General features: G+C 35.4%; 1 protein-coding gene across 2 annotated transcripts in view; it reads left to right on the top strand.

Annotated features, from left to right (window-relative positions):
• Positions 1-23,420, top strand: part of Stat92E (Signal transducer and transcription activator Stat92E) — a 193,724-nt gene that overhangs the window by 100,977 nt on the left and 69,327 nt on the right. The window contains exons 15-16 of one of the 2 annotated variants that reach the window (XM_089253448.1): positions 6,645-6,737; positions 18,857-18,995. In XM_089253448.1, the coding sequence (XP_089109574.1) occupies positions 6,645-6,737; positions 18,857-18,995 (232 nt within the window). Of the gene's footprint in view, positions 1-6,644; positions 6,738-18,829; positions 18,996-23,420 lie in introns of both variants that reach the window. The other variant, XM_089253447.1, reaches the window with a different exon arrangement.

Genomic DNA, 23,420 nt, shown 5'->3' with positions numbered 1-23,420 from the left:
ACAGCAGCGGGCCATGTTCTGAGTAGGAGGTATCTCTGTGAACCAAATAATTCATTTCTAAAAACATGTTCTATCTAAAGGTTCATTTACTTTTATTGTCTACTGGTAGGAAAAGCTTGCAAAAAAGCCCATTAATGAGAATTTAACATGAAATGTAGCACATATAACAAATCTAAAGCAAATATACAGTTGATCCCGCTTATATTGTTCCCATTTAGAACATTTTTCCACTCAGTACAACAGATTTTCATGGTCCCAACTAATTCTTATTAAGATTTCCCGTTTGAAGTGTTTTCCTGCGTATGTTTTTTATGACCGTTTTTCGAAAAATGTTATAAGCAGGATCCACTGTAATTAAAAGTTAGAGGTACACATTTATATATTTACAATAAATCTATTATATATATATTTATTGTTATATACAGTTATTGTTAATATACAATAAATCTATCTATATATATATATATATATATATATAAATTTATATATTACAATAAATCAATCTATAAATTCCCTTCTGATTGATTTTTCATTTCTTTAAAAAACTCTCATCTCTTTTAATCATATCTTCTGATTTAAATTTAAAAAGCAAATGAGATTCTCTCTCTATTTTTCTCTTTCAGTATACACTTTCTCTGACACTTATCTTTCGATTCTCTATTCATACGAGCAAGGATTTCATACCAATCCTTGCGAAGCAATTTCCTGGTAGAATTTTATTTTTTCCCTCCCTGATGGTCCACCACTCTGATCTGTCGCCATTTAACTGTCACATATTTTAACACCTGAATACTGGAGATTTGTGTTGATGAAACTTAAGCGTGTTTGTGTGTGTGTACCCAGCATTTAGCGTGTTTTGTGTTCAGTAGGTGGTGCCATCTATCTAGAGCCGCAACTAGATACTTTCTCAAACAAGGCAAACACACATTTTGGCACCAAGTATAATGTAGAAAAAGCAGTTATAAAGGGTGAATTCGATGCCTCCTCTAGCCCAGAGCCCGGGAGGGGGACACTAGACCTGCCTGCTCTTTCCCCACCCTAGTTGCGGCCCTGCATCTATCCTCCAAACTGATAATGTATGGATTTTAAATTTAATGTATACATATTTGTGTTGTAGGTTTGTGTGATTGGCAACTAGAGCTTTTTTCAAAGGAATAGCCAACTCAAAATTGGAAACCTTAGAAAATCGTATTTTTAGCCGATTACCACTGCGCAATCATGCATTCAAACCCGGATATTCACCAAAAGCAAAATCTGGGGGTATGGTGCCCGAGCGCCCCCCTTCTCATAAGGAAATGAAAAATTGAAAATAATTTTGTAGAAAATTAAAATATATTAAAAAAAATAGTCTTATACTATGTTAATTTAAAATTCTTTTTGAGCATTAGTGACCAACAATTTCTGTGGAAGAAATCGTTCTGCCCCTCCAAAAGCCGATTCTGGGTGCACACCCATGATTTTTGTGATGAGATGCTGTGACACTACCACATAGCAGCTAGATAAAATTGTGGATATTCAATTTTTTACAGATTCATTTTTTTTTGTTTTTTTTTCCTCGGATCTCAGAAAATGTCTGTACGATTTTTCAGAAAATGTGTGTTCGTAATCTTGTAAGAACAATGCGAATTTATGCCATACAGACCACTGTCTTTGAATGACTGCAGATAGCCGTGAAAGTACCGTAATTTCCGATATGTAACCAGAGGGGAGAAAATCCGCAGTTGAGTAAAAACTCTGAAATTCTCTTTTAAAATTCTGTACACGGTCCCTCATTAAGGGAAACTAAATATCTTCAACAACCTGGGAGTATATCGACACAATAGAGTACAGTATACAAAGTAGTAAAACCACTTTTTCAAGGTCACACAATTGCGATAGACTAAAAAAAGGGAAAAAGTTGGAGGTTTTTCTTTTTTTTAATTTTGGAACTAGGAAGGAACGCTTCCCAGAAGATGCATGAATCAAATTTTTATGCGTCCTTTCCTGAAATTTTGGGTATTTGATGCTTTATAGCGTGTCAGTGGCATCTCTGGTATAAGTGATTTAAAAAAAATAAATACAGGTGTACCCCAGGGATCGGTTTTGCGACCAATATGTTTCTTAACACTTTCGGGTCTGAGCTATTTCGACTATGTTTGTCCCTGTGGACTGAGGGTTTTTGGCACTTTTCATGATTTTTTTTTAAATACTTAGAATATATACATCTCAACACTTTTTTTAGTTAGAAATTTCAAACTCTTTTTCTTTCATAATATAGCAATTATTTAAAGGTATTACTTTTTTTAATTATTTCTCATTAGTTATTATGTTTTAGAGTTTAAAAAAAAAAATTCAGCCTAAGAAAACATTTTTAACATGAAATTTTAAGCAATTCTGAATAAAAACTTATCCAAATATTGTACAAATATCTAAAAATGGTTTTTATTGAAAAAAAATCATCTTGTCATCAACAAACATGGCTACCTTACCTAGGAAGACAAATGTGTTTCAACTATACTTCTACATTATTTCATAAAGCTACAAGCTACATCGGTTGGCTGCTGCCATCTATATATATATATATATATATATATATATATATATATATATATATATATATATATATATATATATATATATATATATTTATTTAATTATTTTTTTGGAACTAGAGGATTTATAGATTATGTTTAAAAACACTGAGAACACATATATATTCAGCCATTTTATAGCTGCTAGAGTTAAATGTTTTGTTCCTTTGAACAAAAACGGCATCCCGAGTCAGGCTCGGGCTTAGACCCGAAAGTGTTAATTTATATAAATGAAAAAGATAATTTTAATATTTCTGGTCATTTGGTGTCATTCGCAGATGATACTGTCTTAATTTGTACTGCTGACACAACTGAAGATTTGATAAAAAAATTTAGAAACATTTACACCATAAGTAAAAGAATTAAGAGCCTTCGACTACAACTTAATGCGAGTACAGCCAAATGGATGCATTTTAATTTAATGAATCTAAATACTCAGACAACTGAAATCAAATTTCATGAATGTGTTGATTTTCATCCTGATACTATTTGTAGTTGTGCTTATATAGAAAGAGTAGTAAATTATAAATATCTTTTGGATTAGTTATCTCGTCCAACATGAAATGGAAAGATCATATTACTTTAATTGTTAATAAACTGAGAGCAATTATGAGTTTGATGTTTAAATTAAAATCTATTATTTCATGCAACAGTTTGAGAGAAGTGTTCTATGCATGGGTATTCCTACATATATTACATGGATTAACTGTCTGGGGAGGAACATACAAAAATTCTATTCTATCTTTAAGCCATTTATATGATTTTTTTGACGAGATATTCTGCACATTAATAATTTCTCACAATGTGATGTATCACTAATTCATTTTAACATACTTCAACATTACTTATATAAAGTATTGCTGTTCTTGTATAAAAATCCTGACTGGTATCACAACAGAGCAATTACACAAAGAAGTACTATGCAAACAGAAAATCTATATCATACCATTACCAAGAAAACAATTTATAAAAAAATCCTTGTTTTCTTGCTCCAAGGTTATGCAATGAATTTAATGGTATTAATAGAAAACAGATTTCACTTAAGGGGCCGTTCAAGTATTGCGTAAGCAAATTTTTATCCATTTTTGACCCCCCTCCCCCCCTTGTCAGCAAAATTTCGTCATCAGCTCTGCCTCTCTGAATCCTAACGCATATTGGTGGGATCAGAGACATACACGGCCGGGGGGGGGGGGGCATAGGGGCTCTCTCGTGTCCCCTTCCAACAATCAAAAATTAATTTTTTAATTTAAAAAAATACTTTTTTTTTAAATTTAAATTTCGGAGGAAAATACATTTATATGTTATTATAATCTATTTCTGTTAATTTCAATGTTATTTGAAGGCTATGAACTCAAAATTTATCTTTAATAAATTCATTGCAACCAATCCTCTAAGCCATATAATGATAAATCACATAAAGTTCCTTGGCCTGCAGACCAAATATGGTCCTGGGGGTTACTTGATGCGGCCTGGCCTCTTCAAACCTAATTTCGTAAAAATGAACTAAGTGGCACATTTACAGATCGCTTAAGTGTCCCGTGGTACACTTCCAGAACATTTAAGCGGCCCGTGTCATATTTTCAGCTCACTTAAATTACCCGAGACACAGTTCCATAACACTTAAGCGATACGTGACACATTTAGAGCTCCCTTGAGTGACATGTGACATAGTTTTAGAGCACTTAACTGGCCCCCAGCGCGGTTCTACATCACTCAAATTACCTGCGGCCCATTCTCAGATTATTTCAGTGATGCGTGGCACAGTTCCAGAGCACTTAAGCGGCCCGGATACATTTCCAGATAACTTGGATCCGCGAAACATTGAGATCACTGAAGTGGCTCTGTAGGGCACTTATCAATAGGAGGATGCTACTTCAATTGCCCACAAACTATCGAAAGGTTTTTCTCGTTTTTGGCGCACTGAGTAAGATGCCATTAAAAATATTTCATATTTTCATAAAAGGTGGTTGATGATGTAAGCATTATCCAAACCCCCCCCCCTCCTTCTTGTCATCAAAAGTCAGCAAATCTGAACCCCCCCCCCCCAGCGATGATGGCATAATACTTGAACGGCCCCTAATATGTTTAAAAGAGCTATAATAAATTGCATATTTGAAATAACATATTGAACAGTTCATTTTATTTGATAATTAACTAATCACTGTAATTTGAGAGAGGGGCAACATTTAAACATTTAAGGAATTTTCTAAAAAAAAGTTGATATTGAATATTATTGTGTAATATTGTTGAGTATTGTTTTTGTACACTTTCAAGTTTGCTGAGAATATTGTTCATTCGTGTTACTGTTTATTACCCATGGAAGGATTATATCCCTTTGGGTCAAAAATAGTGTTTGTTTTGTAGTTTTCTTTCTGTCTTGTGTTTTTTGATCAATAAAAGTGGGTCTGACTATGTATCGGGATCATTGAGGAAGTGGGGGGGTGATGTGTAAACTGCATCTTTAACCCATTGATTTGCATTGTCTCCTGATTTTCGTGTTCAGTTTCATCAACTTGTTGTTACTATTGTAAGTTTCAATCTTGTCTTTTTTTAACAATTTGCCAGTTAGAAGGGAATGTGGGGTAATCATTGAAAATGATGAGAGTGAAACTAGAGGACTAAACAATATCGACTTGGATGGTTTCTCAATTAACAATACATTGTGGGGAAATTAAAATATGTTCTAATGAATGCTCAAAGTTTGGGAAATGAGAAAGACTTTTTTTGAAACTGATTGCTGTGGGGAACCTACTTTTTATAGTCATAACTGAAACTTGAGCAAATGATGGAAATGAATCTTTTTTTACACATATCTGGATACTATGCTTTTTCAGAAATATGTCAGGTAGGGGGGGAGGGGAAGTCTTGATATAATATGTTAAATTATGCTTACATGCTAGAGAGTGTATCACAAGTTAGTGAAATCGAAATTACATAAGTGGAATTTAAAAACAAAAGCTATAAGCTTATTGTCAGGGTGTGTTATAAACCATCTAATAGGGATCCTAATTAGATTTCCAAGCTACATAATGATAATTTCTTTTATGTGTAAGCATAAGAGGATATCCAATTTTATCCAAATATCGATTGAGGGATCTTTCGGCAAGAGATCAATGAAATAGATTTCCTTAAAATTTTTTTCGGTAATTTTTTGTATCAACAGGTTTCGGAATCCACTAGGGTAGCTCTATTTTGGATTTGTTTCTTACTGATTCCGACTACCTTTTTTGAGCATGCTTCAGCTATGGATGAATTTTTTTCTTGTGATCATGGTGGTGTTAGTTTTGTCTACCTTTTTTTTGGGTAAAGCAGATAGTAAACGGTTTCTTGTTTTTGTAGAACCAACTTTGGAATAATAGAGAAATTTATTTACACTTCCAAAGACCTGTTAGAATCAGTTCGGGTAGTAAACCAATTGGTGTAATTTTCAGAGAAACTTTTCTCTGTTTTTCATGATGTCATACCCTTTTTTCATAAAACAGTGTGTTTGTGTATCACAACCTCTTTGATTCACAGATAATGTGCATAATAATTTTTATCTTGAAAAGAAAAAGGCATTTAGAGAATTAAAGAATGGAAGCTCTTAAATTTGACCGCATATAGTGATAAAAGAAGAATGTTGAAAGTAATAAAGTAAAACAGTACAATCTAGATTGACAGATAAACATTTTTGCTGACCTAAAAACATTTAAAGTGTAAATGTGCTTTTCCTTCAATAAAGCCATGCCACAGCAAGCAGCAGATCCTCAACATATATATGTGTATATATACACATGTCATGCCAATTTGAGAAATTGATGACAGTATCCGATTAACACATAACATATACGCCACACTCCACATTATACAACTTGTCTCTTCAGGTATAAAATTTTGTAAATTGCCTCAATATGCTTTAGACCAGGGTTGTAGTTGTTAAAGTATATTTTTTTGATACCAGCACTAACTTCAGAAGAAAATTAACTGAGCTGGTTTTTTATCTTAAGGTTGAGAAACAGCAGCTAATACATATATTAGAAACAGTCGAAAACTCAATCTTATTTTTTCATTTCAATTTCTTATCCACTGTTTTAGACCCTGTCACTTCCTGTCGTAGTTATTGTTCACGGTAATCAAGAACCACATGCTTGGGCAACAGTAACTTGGGACAACGCCTTTGCTGAACCTGTAAGCATGCTTTAGTTTTTTTTAAATTATGGCACTATAAATATTGTGTTGTGCTCCTGAAAAAAAAAATGTATATATACAGGGTGTTCTGTTAATGGGCCGACAAACTCAGAGGGTTGTGAGTAGCCATCAAGAGGAACAAAAATTGCAATGGAACATGGTGTCACGAACCATGTTGAGAGGGTGAAAATCGTAAAAAACACATGCAGGTTCTGAGTCCAGAGGAGACAAAAGGTGGATGTCAGTTGTTCGCTGAATGCGTTCACGCACCATATCTGCTGACATAAGCAGCATTGCAAAAGGCATGTGCTGGGGTAGGATCACGCCCTGTGGACGATGTAAATTAGCGCTATCGCAGTAGTAAGCACATGTAACAGTTGATTGTCTGCTTCAAGCCCATCCGGGAATTGTTTTTACATCGTTGTAGACTGTGCAATGACATCAGCGGCCGCCACTTCCAACAACTCTTGTAATTATTACTCAAATAAATCTTCTTATAGTTATTAGTATATAGTTATTGTTATATAGTTATTGTACTTTTATATTTTTTGTCGTTTCAACGTGACGTCAAAACCTGCATGCGTTTTTCACAATTTTCACCCTTCCAACATGGTTTACACCACCATGTTCCATTGCAATTTTTTGTTCCTCTTTATGTCTACTAACAACCCTTTGAGTTTGTCTGTGTATTAACAGAACACCCTGTATACACGAATTGAAGGAAAAAAGCTGTTTTTACTTAAGTTCTAAAGAAAAATGCCAACTATTTTTTTTAAGTAGAAGTATTTGTGCTGCACTTCCTATAGACAGATATAAAATTTATAATTTCGTCTGATGTCTTCAAGTTGATTTATTTTAAGAGATCATTTAGAAAAAAACTATGGGTAATGCTCGTTATAACAACTGTGCATTACAGCACATGGTACATTAACCTTCTCAGTTTCTTCGTTGCCTCTGGGTGATGCATATAAACAACACTTTGAAAAAGCCCACTTAACTAAATTAAATGCTGAAAATGAGACCATAAAATTGGTTCTGGATGTTTCAAGCATTTGGTAACTTATTCATACTCATCTGTCTGCTGAAACCAATTTCACAGTTTTTCAATTAGATAAACATAAATTTTGAAATTGAGATGAATATGAGGGCTAGGGAGAATAAGGCTAAAAAAATGTTTATATCAACAACTTTCCGGATGCAGACCTGCCAGTTCTCCGGATTTCTGATTTTTTTCCCTCTTCCTCTCTGGAATTTTTAGAAATTTCTCCAGATTTTAGCCAAAAATTATATTTTCTTTTTATTTTGCAAAACATTACGAGTGTTAACTGCAATGTCATTTCCAGTGTGCACTTTGCAGAATGAAGATCAAATAAAATTAGAGATGATCGCTCATGGTGAAAATCACTCGGCTCTTGATGGACGGTGGTTTTTCTACTACAAAATGGGCTTCTCAGTGAAAAACAGCGCTCGACTGACAACTCGTTATGCCATCCGTCATCTTCTATGCACAGCGATAATCATGCTCATCTAGCATGAGCCTAAAAACTGATTTTTGTTTTCCTTTTTTTTACACAGGCAATGTTTTGGAAAACCAGTTTGCCAGCTCATGTGAATTTCTCACTCGTGACAATGCTAGACTCAGTATATATATGTTAATTTCCCCTGCTCCTGTTTCATTAGTTCTGTCACACCATCAGAATCACCAGCACTCTCCTCAGCCATGCTTCCAAATCAGTTTTTGTTTGGTTTGGTGTGTCACCATGTGGCTGGTCTGGATTCTTTTTCACAGTAGCAACTGTGATTGCCTTTGGTTACAGCAGCTGCTGTGATGTATAAGAGATCTGTAAGACGCTGTCATGTGCTGACTGCCTGGAAAAAGCTTAAGTGATATGGTTGTGTTGAAAATTGGGGACATTCCAGATTGCATAAAGATTGAGCTGCAAATGTTTTGCATTATTATATTCTGCTCGGGGAAATATGCAGGACCATCCTTGGGACTTCATTGAAATTAATTTTTTTTTAATTTTCTCAAAAATGAACTAAAATTTTTTTTTGATTATGGCTATGACAGCGCGGGGGTAAGGGGCTTCCCCCCCCCCTTCGGGAAAATCTTCTGATTTCTAGACTCCAAAAGTTGCCACATCTGTACCTTTCCTTTTTGCTTCAATGACTGCCTGATATAAATCCATTTTTAACAGAATGATGAGGGGGTTGTTAGAACGAGTGTTCACTATATGTTTTTTTTATTGAAGTGTCCATTTTTTTTCTGTCATTGACTTTTTTTGTAAACTGTATTGCATTTTTTTTAAATCAAGAACCAGATTTTTATTTCACTTTAGTTTTGAATTTCTTTCCTGTTTGTATATACCAGCATACAATGGTGTATATTAACCCTTCAACTGCAGAGTTGAATAGAAGTTTTCAGTTTTCCAAAGATGCAAAAAATATTTGGCTTTTTTTTTAGTCTCATTGCATTGTTTTTTTAAAATCAAATGGGGAAAAGTTGTTTGAAAATTATTTAGTTTGAGGAATTACAGTAGACTTTCAATAATCCAGTTTTTTTAGCTGGGGTTTTTTAACCCCCTTCCTTAGAAGAAGAAAAGATGTCTTTGTGCAGAAGTTCATTTGGCAAGCAAACCTTTCTTTGGCGAAGTTGCTCTCAAGCAACATGGTTTTCTTATATTTTCAAAGTTGACACATTTTATATTTTGAGCTTGTTTTGGCATTGATGCTTCTAAACAATTTTTAAACATTCAATTTTTACTTGTGAGATTTTTATGATTTCTTGACAAACCAAGCGAGAACGATTTAAACCTTTTTTAAAACCAATTTGTAACCCTTGTACTTTGTAGAGAAATACCCATGTGTAAAAAAGAGACATATTGCTGTGAATTCTTGAACAATGATAGGAAAGTAATAGCATAATAGGCATTTCTCCTCTGTATATTTCAATGCTGGCAAATTAAAAAGTTAAATGAGCTTTTTCAATTGGCTTCCAGTAATCCGGCAATTTCGATAGTCCAGCACACCCTGCTCTGTTTTGTGCCAGATTAGTGAGAATCTACTGTATAATCAGATATTACTAGTATATAGATATATAATGTATTACTGTAGTTAGTGTAATCAGCTTTATTAATTGCTTATAGCCGATTGGAACAGTTAAAGAATGTTTCATATCTGAAATATAGTTTTGTAGTGTTTGAAAGTATAGTTATTTTCAGAGTTCATTATTGAACAGTGTATTTTTTCCCCCCATGTGATTTTATTTTAACACAAAGTTATTTTTTGTGATGTGATCCATTTTTATTTGTGAAAATTCTAGTTGCATGATTTACCATTAACATTCAACTTTACTCTTTAATAATGCAATAATTGTTAAAAAATTATAAGTTATGTTTTGATCACCCAACTACTAATCATGGCAAGATTCTTCTCAAATGTCTGTTTAAAAACATTTAGCATGTGCATTAAGGAATTTAAAATAGTAGTTACTGCTGCTGTAAATGAATCCTTTGGCCTGATTTGATTTCTTCAACATTTAGCTTCACGAGCAGATTCAAATATGAAAAGAAAGCATTTAGGTTTTTAGTATTAGTTAGATCTATACTTTTCAATCCAATTTTTGCTTCCACAGAACTTTTTGCTTTAATCTTTCTATTAAGCTTTCTAGTGTATAAGTTGCTACTATCAAAAAAGCTTCTGCTACAGATAAAAATAGACTGTGTGTCCTTGTGTGTTTCATTCAAAATAGTAGAGATATCTTATCCTTCGTGGACAATTTTCCTAAACTGAAATAGTATTTCAGTTAGTTTTTTATGTAATAATTACTGCTAATCATGGTATGGCAGCAGGGCTGCCCTTGAGGGTGTGCAACAGGTGCGGCCATACTGGGCCCTGCACTTCTGGTAATAAAAAAAATAGAAAAAAAATTTCAATAATAAAACAAGGTTGCTGCATTTTGACAAAAAATGTTAGAAATAATTTAAATGTAATGAATAAGTAAAATTTATTTTTTATACACACACTAATTTAAAGAGTAATGTTGAAACAAAAACAAATGTTATTTGTTGAATGCATATGTGGGAAGCAGTTGGAAAGGATGCATTAAACATCAACTGCTCCAATATCTATTTATGGGTACTATATATATATGCGTGTGGATTATATCTTTCAAGATTGTATCAATAAATTGTGTTGGAATATCTCCTTAGTGCAAGTGGCGACAGCCACTGAAACTGACTTGTATAAACATTCCTTAGCACATGTTGCTCATATATAAGCTGACATAAACACACATAACAAGTACAACATACACTAACCATCATGTCGTCAGATGAATATTAGCAGCACATTCCTCATATTGAAGCTCTGAGGGGAAATCTAAGAGGAGAAAAATGACATGCCTATAAGTGGGGAAGTTTATTTATTCTATGCTAGCATTTCTCAACTGGTGCTTTGAGGTTTCCCTCCTAAGGGCTCCGTGTGCACTTCCTGGGGCTTAACGGCCACGCGAGGAAAAACAAAATAAATCATTTAATAAATAGTCAAACTCAATTATAACGTCATCCACGATTTCACGAAATTTTGTTGTTATAACCAAAGATGTCGTCACAACCAAATCAATGTTTCAAGACCTTTTAAGTGTGAAAAATGTTTTCAGATGAAATCTGATAATGTGTGCATGAAGTTCTAATCAGGAAAAATACGGAAAATTAAAATCATGTATACAGGACATCGCCAATTCTCTCTAAAATGTTGCTAATTGTCCCGGTCTAATTAGCACTTGCGTGCAGAAAATGACCATGGTGCGACAAAAATGATCAAACCTTATAAATAACCAGTGGCAAGAAATAAAGTGCTACAGCAAGTCTAGTTAAAATGCATTTCTCTGAGACAAAATGTTTAACACAGCCAGTGCCGTCTCAACAGCATTACAGGCCCATGGTCAAAGTGAATTTTTCTGGTCTCCCTTGCTTGACTAGAGAGAGAAATATCTACCCAATTTCATACTCGCTGTCAAAAATTTGACCAGGTCTCATTTTCACGAGGCCCTCGGACCGTGCCTGGGTGTGCCCAGGAGTTGAGACGGATTTGATATTTATAGCCATAATTATCACACACACAAACATCCATCCCCTATTTTAATAAGGTCTATGAATTAAAGTATGCTTTGTTGTAAAAAAAGGGCCTTTAATAGAAGAAAAAATGGCAAGGATGAAATTACGAAATTTTCCGTACATATACGTGCCATAGTATGACCCTAATTATGATAAAACGGAATTACGAAAAAGTGTTATATCTGAGGTCATTGCGTTTTACTGGACATTATATAAGTGAGGTCTGTGAACGTTATTCTCCGGGGAAATTAGTACCATTAATTAATGATGTTATAACCGAGTTGTCGTTACCAGCGAAGTCGATATAATCGAGTTCAACTGTACATAAAAGAAAGAGGGCAGTAGGGCTCCGCTATAGAAATTATATACTAAAAAGGGCTCAGGGCTCAGTGAATCAAAAACGGTTAAGAACCGCTGCTCTATACGGTGTTGACATCAGGGTTAAATGACAGTTTTTTTATTGTTCCAATTGACATCTTTTGCAAAACGCAACATTGTACTGACTGTTTTCGAGATGCGCTGTATTTTGCATGCTTATACAGTACATCATTTCAATCTAACATACTTGTAGAGTTTCTGTGCGATTTTAAGTTTCTTGTTCTGTGTGAGTGATGTCGTAAGATTCAAGTTTTCAACTTGAGGCTATTTTCGTAGCAATAATGACATCAAGTGAGCGTGATAAATTTTGGAAATATGAATCTGGTAGTGAAAAGGCTAAAAAAAAAAAAAAGAAAAGCGAAAACATCTTAACACACAATGTGGTGCATTTGAAAATTTTTTGCGGCCTGCAATTCAGCCTTCTGGTAAAGAGAAAAGAGAAGTGGATGATATTTCACAAGAAAAGGTGCCTCAGCCCGGAATTTCAGCAACCAACAATATGACTGATAGTATGTATATTTCTTTGGGTGTAGAATCCTCTGACGTCAATGTTATTTCTTCATTTTATATTTCTATTGCTTTTAAGGAATCTGAATATCTTTCCGAGTGCCCGGTAAAAGATTTATTGACTTCTATTGTAGATCCTGGACAGTGTCCAGATAATTTAAATCATTTAGAAAGCATATCACATTTAGAAAACATAATCATGGCAAACATGATAAAAAAAGAGCCTACTCAATTTTGAGTTTCCTTCAAGCCAGGACGGCAGACATTTCTGTACACAGTAGTATAGCCGCATCCTACCTGGGAGGGGGGGGGGGAAGGAATGTTAAAGCAGTGGTTAATTTATAGCAAGAGCAAAGACTTGGCTTTTTGTTCTTGTTGCAAACTATTTGGTAACCAATGCGGAAGAAGATTGCCAGCTGATTGTTATAATGATTGGTGTCATCTTAGCAGTAGGCTGCAAAGCTATGAGCAATCACCTGCACATGCTGAGAGTGTCAAAGCCTGGACCGAGTGTGAGCTCAGAATAAACAGTCGATTGTCCATAGACAAGAAGCAACAGTGTTTAATAAAAAGAAAAAGAACACTGGTGAAAGGTATTGAAATGCATTATGTACTCCTTGAAGTACCTAGCCGAGCATAACATTGCATTTAGGGGTTCAAATCAAACAATTTTACACCTAAAAATAGCAATTTTTTAGGATTAATAGAGATGATCGCCACTTTCGATCCTGTCATGCAAGAGCATATTAGAATAAAAAATGATGAGATGGTAAAAATCCAATTTTTGCCTCTACCATTGAACACTTTTCGTAAATTCTCATCGGATTATTGAAATGCTAAAAAATAAAATTGTTTGTAGGTGATCAGAAAACACAAATTGATCATACATTTAAAACAATCTTCACCCCTCCCCATCGCTCATAATTGACTTGAGTTTGGTAACAAGAACAAGCCAGTGAGTTTTAAAGACTTGTAGTATCTTCCAGGACACACATATTTTATTCCTACTGAGAATGTGTAGAATAAGTTTGTTGCTCAAGCACATGAAAATGAATAGAAAATTCATTTTCATGTGCTTTAGCAACAGCTTTGTCTGGTGAGAGATTTATGACAAGCAGTTATTACATCCTGGGGAAAACAAATGTTCTCTCACACTATGACATTTGATTGCTGTAAGGATATCTAGGTATCAAATAGCTATTGGTACCCAAACTATTGTTTGTTACAGCATACTATTAACTAGTATGTGTGCAATAAATTGTCTATTGACATTATATGGACTTTTCTTTATGAAGAGTTTTATTATGCTTTGCTGTAGTTAAGGGAGACTGTAATTTCTCGACTCAGTGCTCCACAGTGGTGGCCAATCAAAATTTTACCTACATGGGCACCTATTCTCCTAAATATCTTTTGATCTTTAAAAAAACTTTGTAGATAAATTTTTTATTTTCTACCCCTTCATTGACTAAAATGATGAGTTATATATGCGCCTCTTGCAGTTTCACATTTGGGTTTGTACTAGTCATTTAAGAGGAGAAAAAAAAGTAGGCTGAGGTTTTCACATTACAATTTTTGAAAATTGCTCTCAAGCTCTTCATCTGAAAGCATGCTCAGATCAGCCTCTTTTCCCACCTTTATTAAAGGACAGAATCTCACACCCCCATTGGTTGTTCTCTGTACAGCTCCTAGAAATACCTTTCATAGATGCCTCAGTTCTGAGGATATGGGGTTCATGAAATGCTCACTGTGTTCTAAAGGGTCATCAAGAGCTTTGATTAAGGCACATTCTGAAGAAATTAGGCACAGGAACCTACTGTGGAGCGACCACTGAACCTATGAAGTGATGGCCAGGATTCAAGCTCGAAGAACTATTGCCTTTTCTTTGGATTTCTTAGGTAGAGCTTGAGCTCCTAGAAAAATACCGCCTTATGTATAGGAGGCTGGGCTAGATTTAGAGTGCCTAGAAATGCCACGTTATCTGCAGGTGTCAAAGACTAGGAAAAGGTGGAAAACTGCTCTGAGCCTTTGAGCCCTAAAAAACCTAAGATAAAGCACACAAAGGGTTCTGGCAGAGTTTTTCTTAAATATGGGTGAAATAGAAAGCCTATAATATGGATCAATAGAGTTCTGAAATGCTGAGAATTAGAGAGGAAATAACAGTCATCTATATTTGTAGGATAATATATATATATTGTACATTGATAGTGCATAATTTTGTGTTGAAATGTGACTTACTCAGAATCATTGTCTTTTTTTATGGTGTAGTTTCTCTTTCCCTTGAATCACTGTCTAATTATGCATATACATTAGTGTGCTAAATTGGAGAAATTATTCCCTGGAAAAAGTTGACTGGTGTGTTTGTAAACTCATGGCTCACATATCCCTTCCAATTAATACAATAACTTCTGGTACTCGTGCCGCTGACTTCGGCATCGTTTATCCGTAGCTGCCCAGAATAGGGGGTTCAAACCTTTTCCACCTGAGGTGCCCCCTTTCCCTATTCAATACTTATCCGCGAGTTCTGCCGGCTCCCTAGAGCTGTTTACCAAAAAATATATTTTTTAAAACCTTTGTCAGGGTCACCCCCCAAAGCAGAATGTTTAGCACTGTTCTGCGACGAGCCCTCGGCTGACTAGAAATGTTCTGCGGTAAAAATCCCCATGCATGTAATAGTGTTTTTTGCAGTTTTTCTTGAAATTCTTCCAAATTGTTCTGCAGTAGCGGTAATTGTTCTGCGACGTACGTTGCAGATTTCGGCACATTCTGCTTTTGGGGAGGTCACCTCTCCATGGTGCCTCTGACGAAGGAAGCGCACCAGGATGCCACTGCTCAGTTTGAGAACCCCTGGTCTAATGTACACTCATGTGTAAAATTAAGAGAATTAACGTAATATGTTGAATTTTTGAAAAACTAGTGGACAGATTTTAATGAAATTTGGTACAAATACAGTTATATATAACAGAGAAAAAGATGTACCATACAAAAGTTGTAGTACGCACACATGATTGTCAGTAAAGCTCATCATTGCAGGAATGTCCAAAATCCATGTTGCAAGATCAAACCGAAAATGAGTCTAATATGGGGTATGGTCCCCTCTCAGTCAGACAGGTCGCGCAGAGCAACGGCATACTGGACACGAGGTAGTTGAGGAGTCCCTGTGGCAATCGGTCCCACTCCTGAAGCAACAGTTTTCAGTTCCGGGATGGCTCTCTGAGTGGGATGGCGAGATGCAATTGCTCTTCCATGAGCATCCCAGACATGTTCTATAGGATTTGGGGTCGGGAGATCTGGCTGGCCAATCCATACGCTGAATATCCTCACTTTCCAGATAATCGTTGACCAGGTGAGCCCAATGTGGACGAGCGTTGTCGTCCATGAACCAAGGGCCAACTTTGCCGCTGAAAAGTCAAACATAGGGCTCTAAGATATCTCCTAGCAGTCACAGACCCTCTGCCAAACACATGGAGGGGTGTGTGGCCCCCCAACATGCCTGCCCAGACCATGACACCTCCACCACCATAGTTGTCCATTTTCCTGATGTGGGAGGGATGGTATTGGGTACCATGTTCTCTCCAGATAAGTGTACATAGAGAATCAGTGTCCAGGCTGAATCTTGACTCATCTATGAAGAGCCCGGTGCTCTACTGAAGTCTGGTCCAAGGCTGATGTTGTTTGCACCATGCTAAACGTGCTCTTGTGTGCTGCAGTTAGCAGGATGCAAACAACGGGTCTTCTGTCATAAAGCCTTCGGGCAACAGTAAACCGTGAAACTCGAGTTCTGCGGTAAAAATCCACATACATGTAATAATGTTTTTTTGCACTTTTTCTTAAAACTCTTCCAAATTTTCTGCAGTAGCGCTAATTGTTCTGAGACGTACGTCGCAGATTTTGGCACATTCTGTTTTGGGGACATACACTATTTTGGAAAAATAAAAAGTGCCCGCTAAGACATCATAGCTACGTTATGATCACACATAATATAAAAATGAACTTTCCGGTCTGCACCAATTTGTTAGAAATTCCATAAGAGAAATGTCTTGGAAGTACATGTAGGATTGAGTGGTAGTAGTGTATATGTGATATGTGCTTACACTAAGAGTGTAACATGATGAAAGCGATTAAATGGAAGCATGAAGATTTTTTGTACTTCCATATCTTGGATTAATTTTTGAGAGAGAGAATATATAGTTTCCATTATATTTTATTCTCCTATCATTTTTTAATTTAATCATTTTTAATCTAATTTTTTTCTAAGCACAGAGTTGCCAACTCTGTAGTTTCTAAGGATGGTTGCAATAAACTTCTGAGCTACGGGAGAGTCTCAATACTATGGAAATTGGTTTTAAAAAGATTGGGTTTTTTTGAGTTTCTTGCAGTGTTTTGCTTATCATTTTATTAAAATTGCATCGATCTTTACCATAATGAACATGCATGTGATAGAGTTCGAGAGAAGACAAACTTAGTGCTCATCAGTTTTTTCTGTGCGCGGAAGGCAATCTGTAAAGGTGCATCTAAACTCTCCACTGTATTTGAGCCCAAATGTGCAAAAACTGGTTTTCTGTCAAAACTGCCCACGCTGTGGGTTAAAAACAAGTTATTGAGTGATTCTCAGTGTGGCGAACCCGGCTTCATTTGCAAAGTGCATTGTCGAGCTCGCAGAACTTGCGTCGGAAAGAATGCTTCTTCGTAGGTGCCGTAGGAGCTCTAATACAAAGAAAATGGAGATGGGGTCTAGGGTTGCTAGACGTCTGTATATACTGTACACAAAGACGTATACAGGTTGCGATTGTATTGAATATTCATTAATTACTAAGGGACTCGGCAACCTTGAAAGTTGCTTCTTGAGGTGGGGAGGGGGGGGGGGCTCATGTGGCCTGAGCCTTCTAGGTTCCAGTTCCAATGAGGTGCTGTATTTAATGAACTTTCAGTTAAAATTTAAGCCAATGATGGCATGTCTGCAACCACCTTTTAGGCAGTTCCCAGTTGGTTTTGGTGTTTGCATTTGTATACAAACATAAAATGGAATTTACATTTTTTTAAGTTAATTAAAAATTTAAATGAATTAATCAATTGAAAAGTAATTAATTTAATTTGGAAAATAATATCAACTGAAAGCAGAATAAATTTAATTTGATTTTTTAAATTGAAAAATCTCAAGTTCTGTTTACTAATTCATAAGTTTTTGCCTAAAGTTGGAACAAAAAAGTGGTGCCTTTTTAAATTTCACTGACCAAAACCTGGCTATGCCTCTGGTGCTCCATGCTAATAATGCATGTTATAAGGAAATAAAAAGTGTGTCTCTGGTATATTGGTTAGCAACTTGGGTCGCTAATTAGCCAATAAATACACCAGAACCAGGTCCACTTGCCCAGTGTGCAAGGGGACCCAGGTTTGATTCCTGGAAGAGACAAATCACTTTTCTTTGCAAAGATTTGTTTCAGCATAACATCCAGAAAATCCTTTTTCTCAGTAAAGTTGAATTTTCTATCTACCCTTCGAACTAAATTTTTTTTTGTTCAGTTTTTTTTAGGGGGGTGGGGAAGGTTAGATATAGAATCACATGAAGTTATCTAAATATTTTTTAAATGATGGAAGTTTTTTTGAAACTGATTAATGTGTACACATAGGCTGGTTAACTAAAGATAATGGAAAAATGTATATATGTTGTGTCTTTCTCTCTTGCCTATGAAATTTATTTTACTTTGGTGTTTAGTCATTGTGAGAACTTTCACACTATCCTGAATCACTTTTATGGGAATGAATATTTGATCTTAACAAATTTCTTATCTACTCTGAAGAAATAGGGCTAGTTTGGTGATTTATGGAAAAAAATGAATATTCTTGATTGTGCTAAATTTTTAAAAAAGAAAGACGTTTGATGGGATTCATTGTTTGAGTTTTGGTAGCTTAATTTTAGTAGCGCAGCTGTAGCAGCTTCATCAGCTTCACCTTTCCTTTCTATCTATAGTTCTGCTGCCATTTTTTAAAAATGCTTTTTGCATGATAGTATAGTTTCCACGCTTGCTACTCAGCACTACTAACCTTCCCTAGAGCACTAACCCTTCCCTCCCCCGAAAAATCACTTCATAGGTATATAGTTTGCCTGGCTCTCACCAGGGCCGTGTGCCGTTCCAAGTTCCCGAGAAAGTGAATTGGACTGAAATGGCAGATGTTCTGAGCACCAAGTTTAAAGCTACTACTGGGCGAGAACTGAGTAAAGATAATTTACAGTTTCTAGCTGGGAAAGCATTCAGAAGTGAGTTTAAAATGTCAAGCTTCCATGTTATTTTAGTGTATTTTTATTTTATATATTATATTTTTTGATGAAAAATGTTTTCATGAGACCAGATTGTATTGAAAAAGAAATGTACATGTTTCATGCTACACTTCTACAGCTAATGGTTAAACTTCTGAATGTATCTGAATTCACTTTTTTTCATTGAGAAAAATAGGAACATGAATATTATTTTTACAGCGTAAAGTGACAGATAAAATATGTGAGATGATTGAAATTTCCCTATACAGACTCTTTTGTGCTCTAAACCGTCTTTGATATATACAGACCTGCCAACTCTCAGGATTTAGGGAGGAGACTCCGGATTTTTCATCCTTCCCCCTGCTTTCCGGATTGTTTAATTTCTCTGGATTTTGGTAGAAAATAAGATTTTACACGAGCTTTCATGTTGTCGTGACATCAATGACTGCCATCGTCATTAGGGAAAACTCCCATAGAGGACAGCTGTGGTCATTTCCATCAAGCAGCCGTAAAAAAAAGTTGGTGACTGCATTTAAGCAACTGGCAAAGACGTGACTTTGTTTACGTAGTGTTTATCGGCAGTCATTTATCAGAGGCATGACATTGATTGCCGAAATTCTTGTATAATTGTTATTGTATTCCATTAACAGCCATGCGGTAAACACAAGTTTTTTCGTCAGCAGCTTTGTATTTTGAAGTTTTTTAAACTGTTTCCCCCAATTATGTCTTCATAAAGAAAATATAAAACTTTTAGCTATACATATATAAAGCTAAATATAAAGCTTTTAAGAGTTCATATATCCAAGATTATCAGTCACTGATGGCATCCACCAAACGAAACACTTATGTTTTATGAACAATATATTGATGTGATTTCTCTATTCTGCATGGAAAGACTGACACAGAATTATTTTCTGCTCAGGGGTAATGCAGAACCTTCCTTGGGGGGGGGGGGGGGAGATAATGGAACTTTGTCTTAATTGATTAAAAAAATTTTTTTTGTTTTTTTTTAAATTTGTGATTTTTTTTTCCCGATTGAGTCTATGAGTACTGGGAAGGGAGGGGAATCTCCGGATTACTGGATTCCAAAAGTTCGCACGTCTATATATACCTTGAAAACACTTTTCATAACTGGAAAGGAAACCAGTAAGCAAATCAGCACCCTGGTGTGGTTCCCTCATCAGAGGGCTCTGAAGAGGAATATGTTGTTTGAATCATGTGCATATGCAAGACTTCCTCCCCTTATTATATGAACCCTGTTAGTTCCCAATACCATGTTAGTATGGGCAGTTAAAAAAAAGTGCGCTGAAATTGATTGCAGTGAAAAGTTATTGTAGGTGCCCTCATGAATTAAGGGTTCCAGGCTGTATTGACTCTGTTGTGTGTTAAATAGGTTTATCAGATTTATATGGGTGGATCTCTTCTAACTTGCAGTTCTATGTTCAACTTCAATTTCTTTAATTTTAATTTAATGTTAACCTCTAATTTGTATAGTTACGTCATAATTGACTGGGGACAAATAAATTATGTTATGTTACCCATTTGTATTTATGTTTAAAAAAAATCATGTTTGACAGACCATCTTTGGCTATCCTAATTTTTCGCTACTCCGAACATGTTCAATTAGTTTTGATTAGAAAGATTTTACTTTGTATTTACATATAAGATTACAGACAGTGATACACACACAGTGAAACCTATCTAAGAGGGACACTGTACAAGACAGAAACCAGTCTGAAACAATCAAAATACAGTCTGTTCAATGATTAGTGCTTTGATTTGTACCTTTATAGAACAGAAATTGGTGTATAATAGAGTATTATTTCAGTCTCTTAACGTTCCACTTCGTATACAGGGTACATAGGCAACAGGGCGTGTAGTATTATACTGGTGAACCATTGATCCTAGAGGCATACTTCCGATTAGAAAAAGTATCCAAATAATGTATAGTATGTGGATATTGTATTCATGTTGCAAGGGGTTGTATAGTTATTAAAATTAAAATGCCAACTTTTTATACGAGCACTTTGTACTCAAAAATCCAATTACTAAGTTGTTTCCCTGTCTCTCCTGATGCAGACAAAAATATTTCCATGTTTCAAAGTGCAATATTCACTGAGATATTCAAATTCCAAAAACAGAAAAATTCAGAAAACAGCGTTAAGTGTGGGTAAAACTGTTTATCTGTTTTTAACACTGTTTCCCCCCCCCCAACTTTCCTGTTTCTCAAATTCAAATATCTCAGTGGGTATTGCAAATAGAAACATGTAATTTTTTTGTTAACATCAGAAGGAACATGGAATAACTTTGTAATTGGATTCTTGAGCACGGCTGTCCGTATAAAAAGTTAACATTTTAATTTTAATAACTACACACACATGCCCTTGCAACATGAATGCCATATATGAGTACTACATGTTATTTGGATACTTTTTCTAATTTCTAATTGGAAGTATGCCTCTAGAATCAAGTTTGCCAGTAATACGCCATACACCCTGTTACCTATGCACCCTGTATATTATGATTTAAGAAGTTATATGGATGATTTCTGATAAAATTTCATATCACAAATTTATAGTCATTAACTATAAATAAAAAATCATTATAATATAAAAAATTATATCTTATATGAGTTTATCCTTTCAAGGTAAAAAATTATGAAAAATCACAGGTAAATTTGGAACCCATGCAAACGCTGACCACTAAAATTAGATATATTTCAAAGAAAAAAATATTTCTGAGATATGAAATTTACAATAAAAGTAATCTAAATCTTCCTTCTCCCGTTAATTGTGCCGACACTTCACGAGACAGTAATAATACATTTTCTATCATATTAATAGCTACTGCGTGAGCAAGAAGGCATGGTTTTACATTATGTTTAATCTCCCCAGATATAAGAGATGGCTACCATTCTGCAAATGGGTATACTTATGTTGTGTGGATTGATACTTTATTTTGAAAACTCCTTTTATTCCGGATGGATTACCCTTAATGCATGAGTTTACCTGGGCACTGCCTGGGTCTCTTAGAGCGTGAGAAACCTTAGATGACCTTGCATAGCAATTAAAATTGATTTTTTCTAACTTGTAAAGGACATCAATGCATTGCTTGGCCCGGGTGGCTTGAAGATCTGTAATGATGACTCTGTTTTCATGGGGTAGGTGAAACCCAATGCCAGAACAAAAGTGAAAACTAGCTGGGAAATCAAATTTTAGATGGCAATGAAAACACTGTTATAAAATTATCAAATTTTACACTTTGGGGGAGGAGAAATCATGTTTGTTCCCTCTAACGTGATTTAATACATTAGAGAGAGAGAAAGCCACCCACTTTGCAGGCCAAAACTACTGCATCCCGGGTGTTGGTAAAATTCGGGCTCTGTCATTTTGTCTCCTCAAAAAATGACGTGTATCAGCTCTTCCCCCCCCCCCCCAAAAGGAAAAAGTTTTTGAAAAAACAACTTGGTTTATATATGAGTTCTCAAAAACTATGGGTCAGGACCCTTCAGGAGGCAGCGTTAATGAACTGGGGTTGTGTGCAAGAGGACTTGCAAAATAAGCCGAAATTCCTGTATAATTGTTATTGTAATCCATTAACAGCTGTGCGGTAAACATGTTTTTTCGTCCGCAGCTTTGTAATTTGTTTTTTTAATTGTTTCTTCCGATTAAACGTGTTCAGAAAGAAAATATAAAACTTTAAGCTATAATAAAGCTAAAATATAAAGCTTTTAGGAGTTCATATACCCATGATAGAATCACTGATAGCATCCACGAAAGGAAACTCGTTTTATGAACAGTATGTAGATGTGATTTCTCTATTCTGCACGGAAAGACTGACATGAAATTATGTTCTGCTCAGGGACAGTGCAGAACCTGCCTTGGAGGGGGGGGGGGAGGAGGATGTAACTTTTTCTTAATTGATTAAAATAAAATTTATTTTCAGAATTTTTTTTTGATCTAGACTGTGATGTGAGTGTCGGGGGGAGGCCCCCCCCCCCGGGAGGATTTCTGGATTTCAAAAGTTGGCACGTCTGTTCATATATTGGAAGTGTCAATATATGAAAAGGGCTGCAAAGGATTTAGAAAAGGAAGGTTAATTGAGACAGATGTCTGCATGTTGAAAGCGGTTGGATATTGAGTTGGTGCTTGAGTTCAGTAACAGAGGTAGAGGATGACCAGCAGTTTAAAATGAAGCAGGCAGATTTATTTTGAATAGATTCTAGTTTGTCTATATTGGAGAGAGTAATGAGGGATAGTATGGTATATGTCCCAGATTTCACAGGCATGTGAGAGTACAGGAAGGATATAGGTTTGGAAGCAGAGATGTCTGAGGTGACAGGTGGAGTTTTTAAGGTTTCGACGAGGGAAAAAAAAAGAAGAGTTTTTGGAGACACTTATGAAAGACGTAATCAACATGGAGGTT

The sequence above is a fragment of the Pholcus phalangioides genome, unplaced genomic scaffold, assembly GCF_987345545.1.
Source record: "Pholcus phalangioides strain wild (caught in Gottingen) unplaced genomic scaffold, Ppha-v1.0 ptg000039l_1, whole genome shotgun sequence".
Classification (NCBI taxonomy): domain Eukaryota; kingdom Metazoa; phylum Arthropoda; class Arachnida; order Araneae; family Pholcidae; genus Pholcus; species Pholcus phalangioides.
The sequence above is the reverse complement of the archived record's forward strand: the minus strand, read 5'-3'. Positions and strand labels throughout refer to the sequence as shown.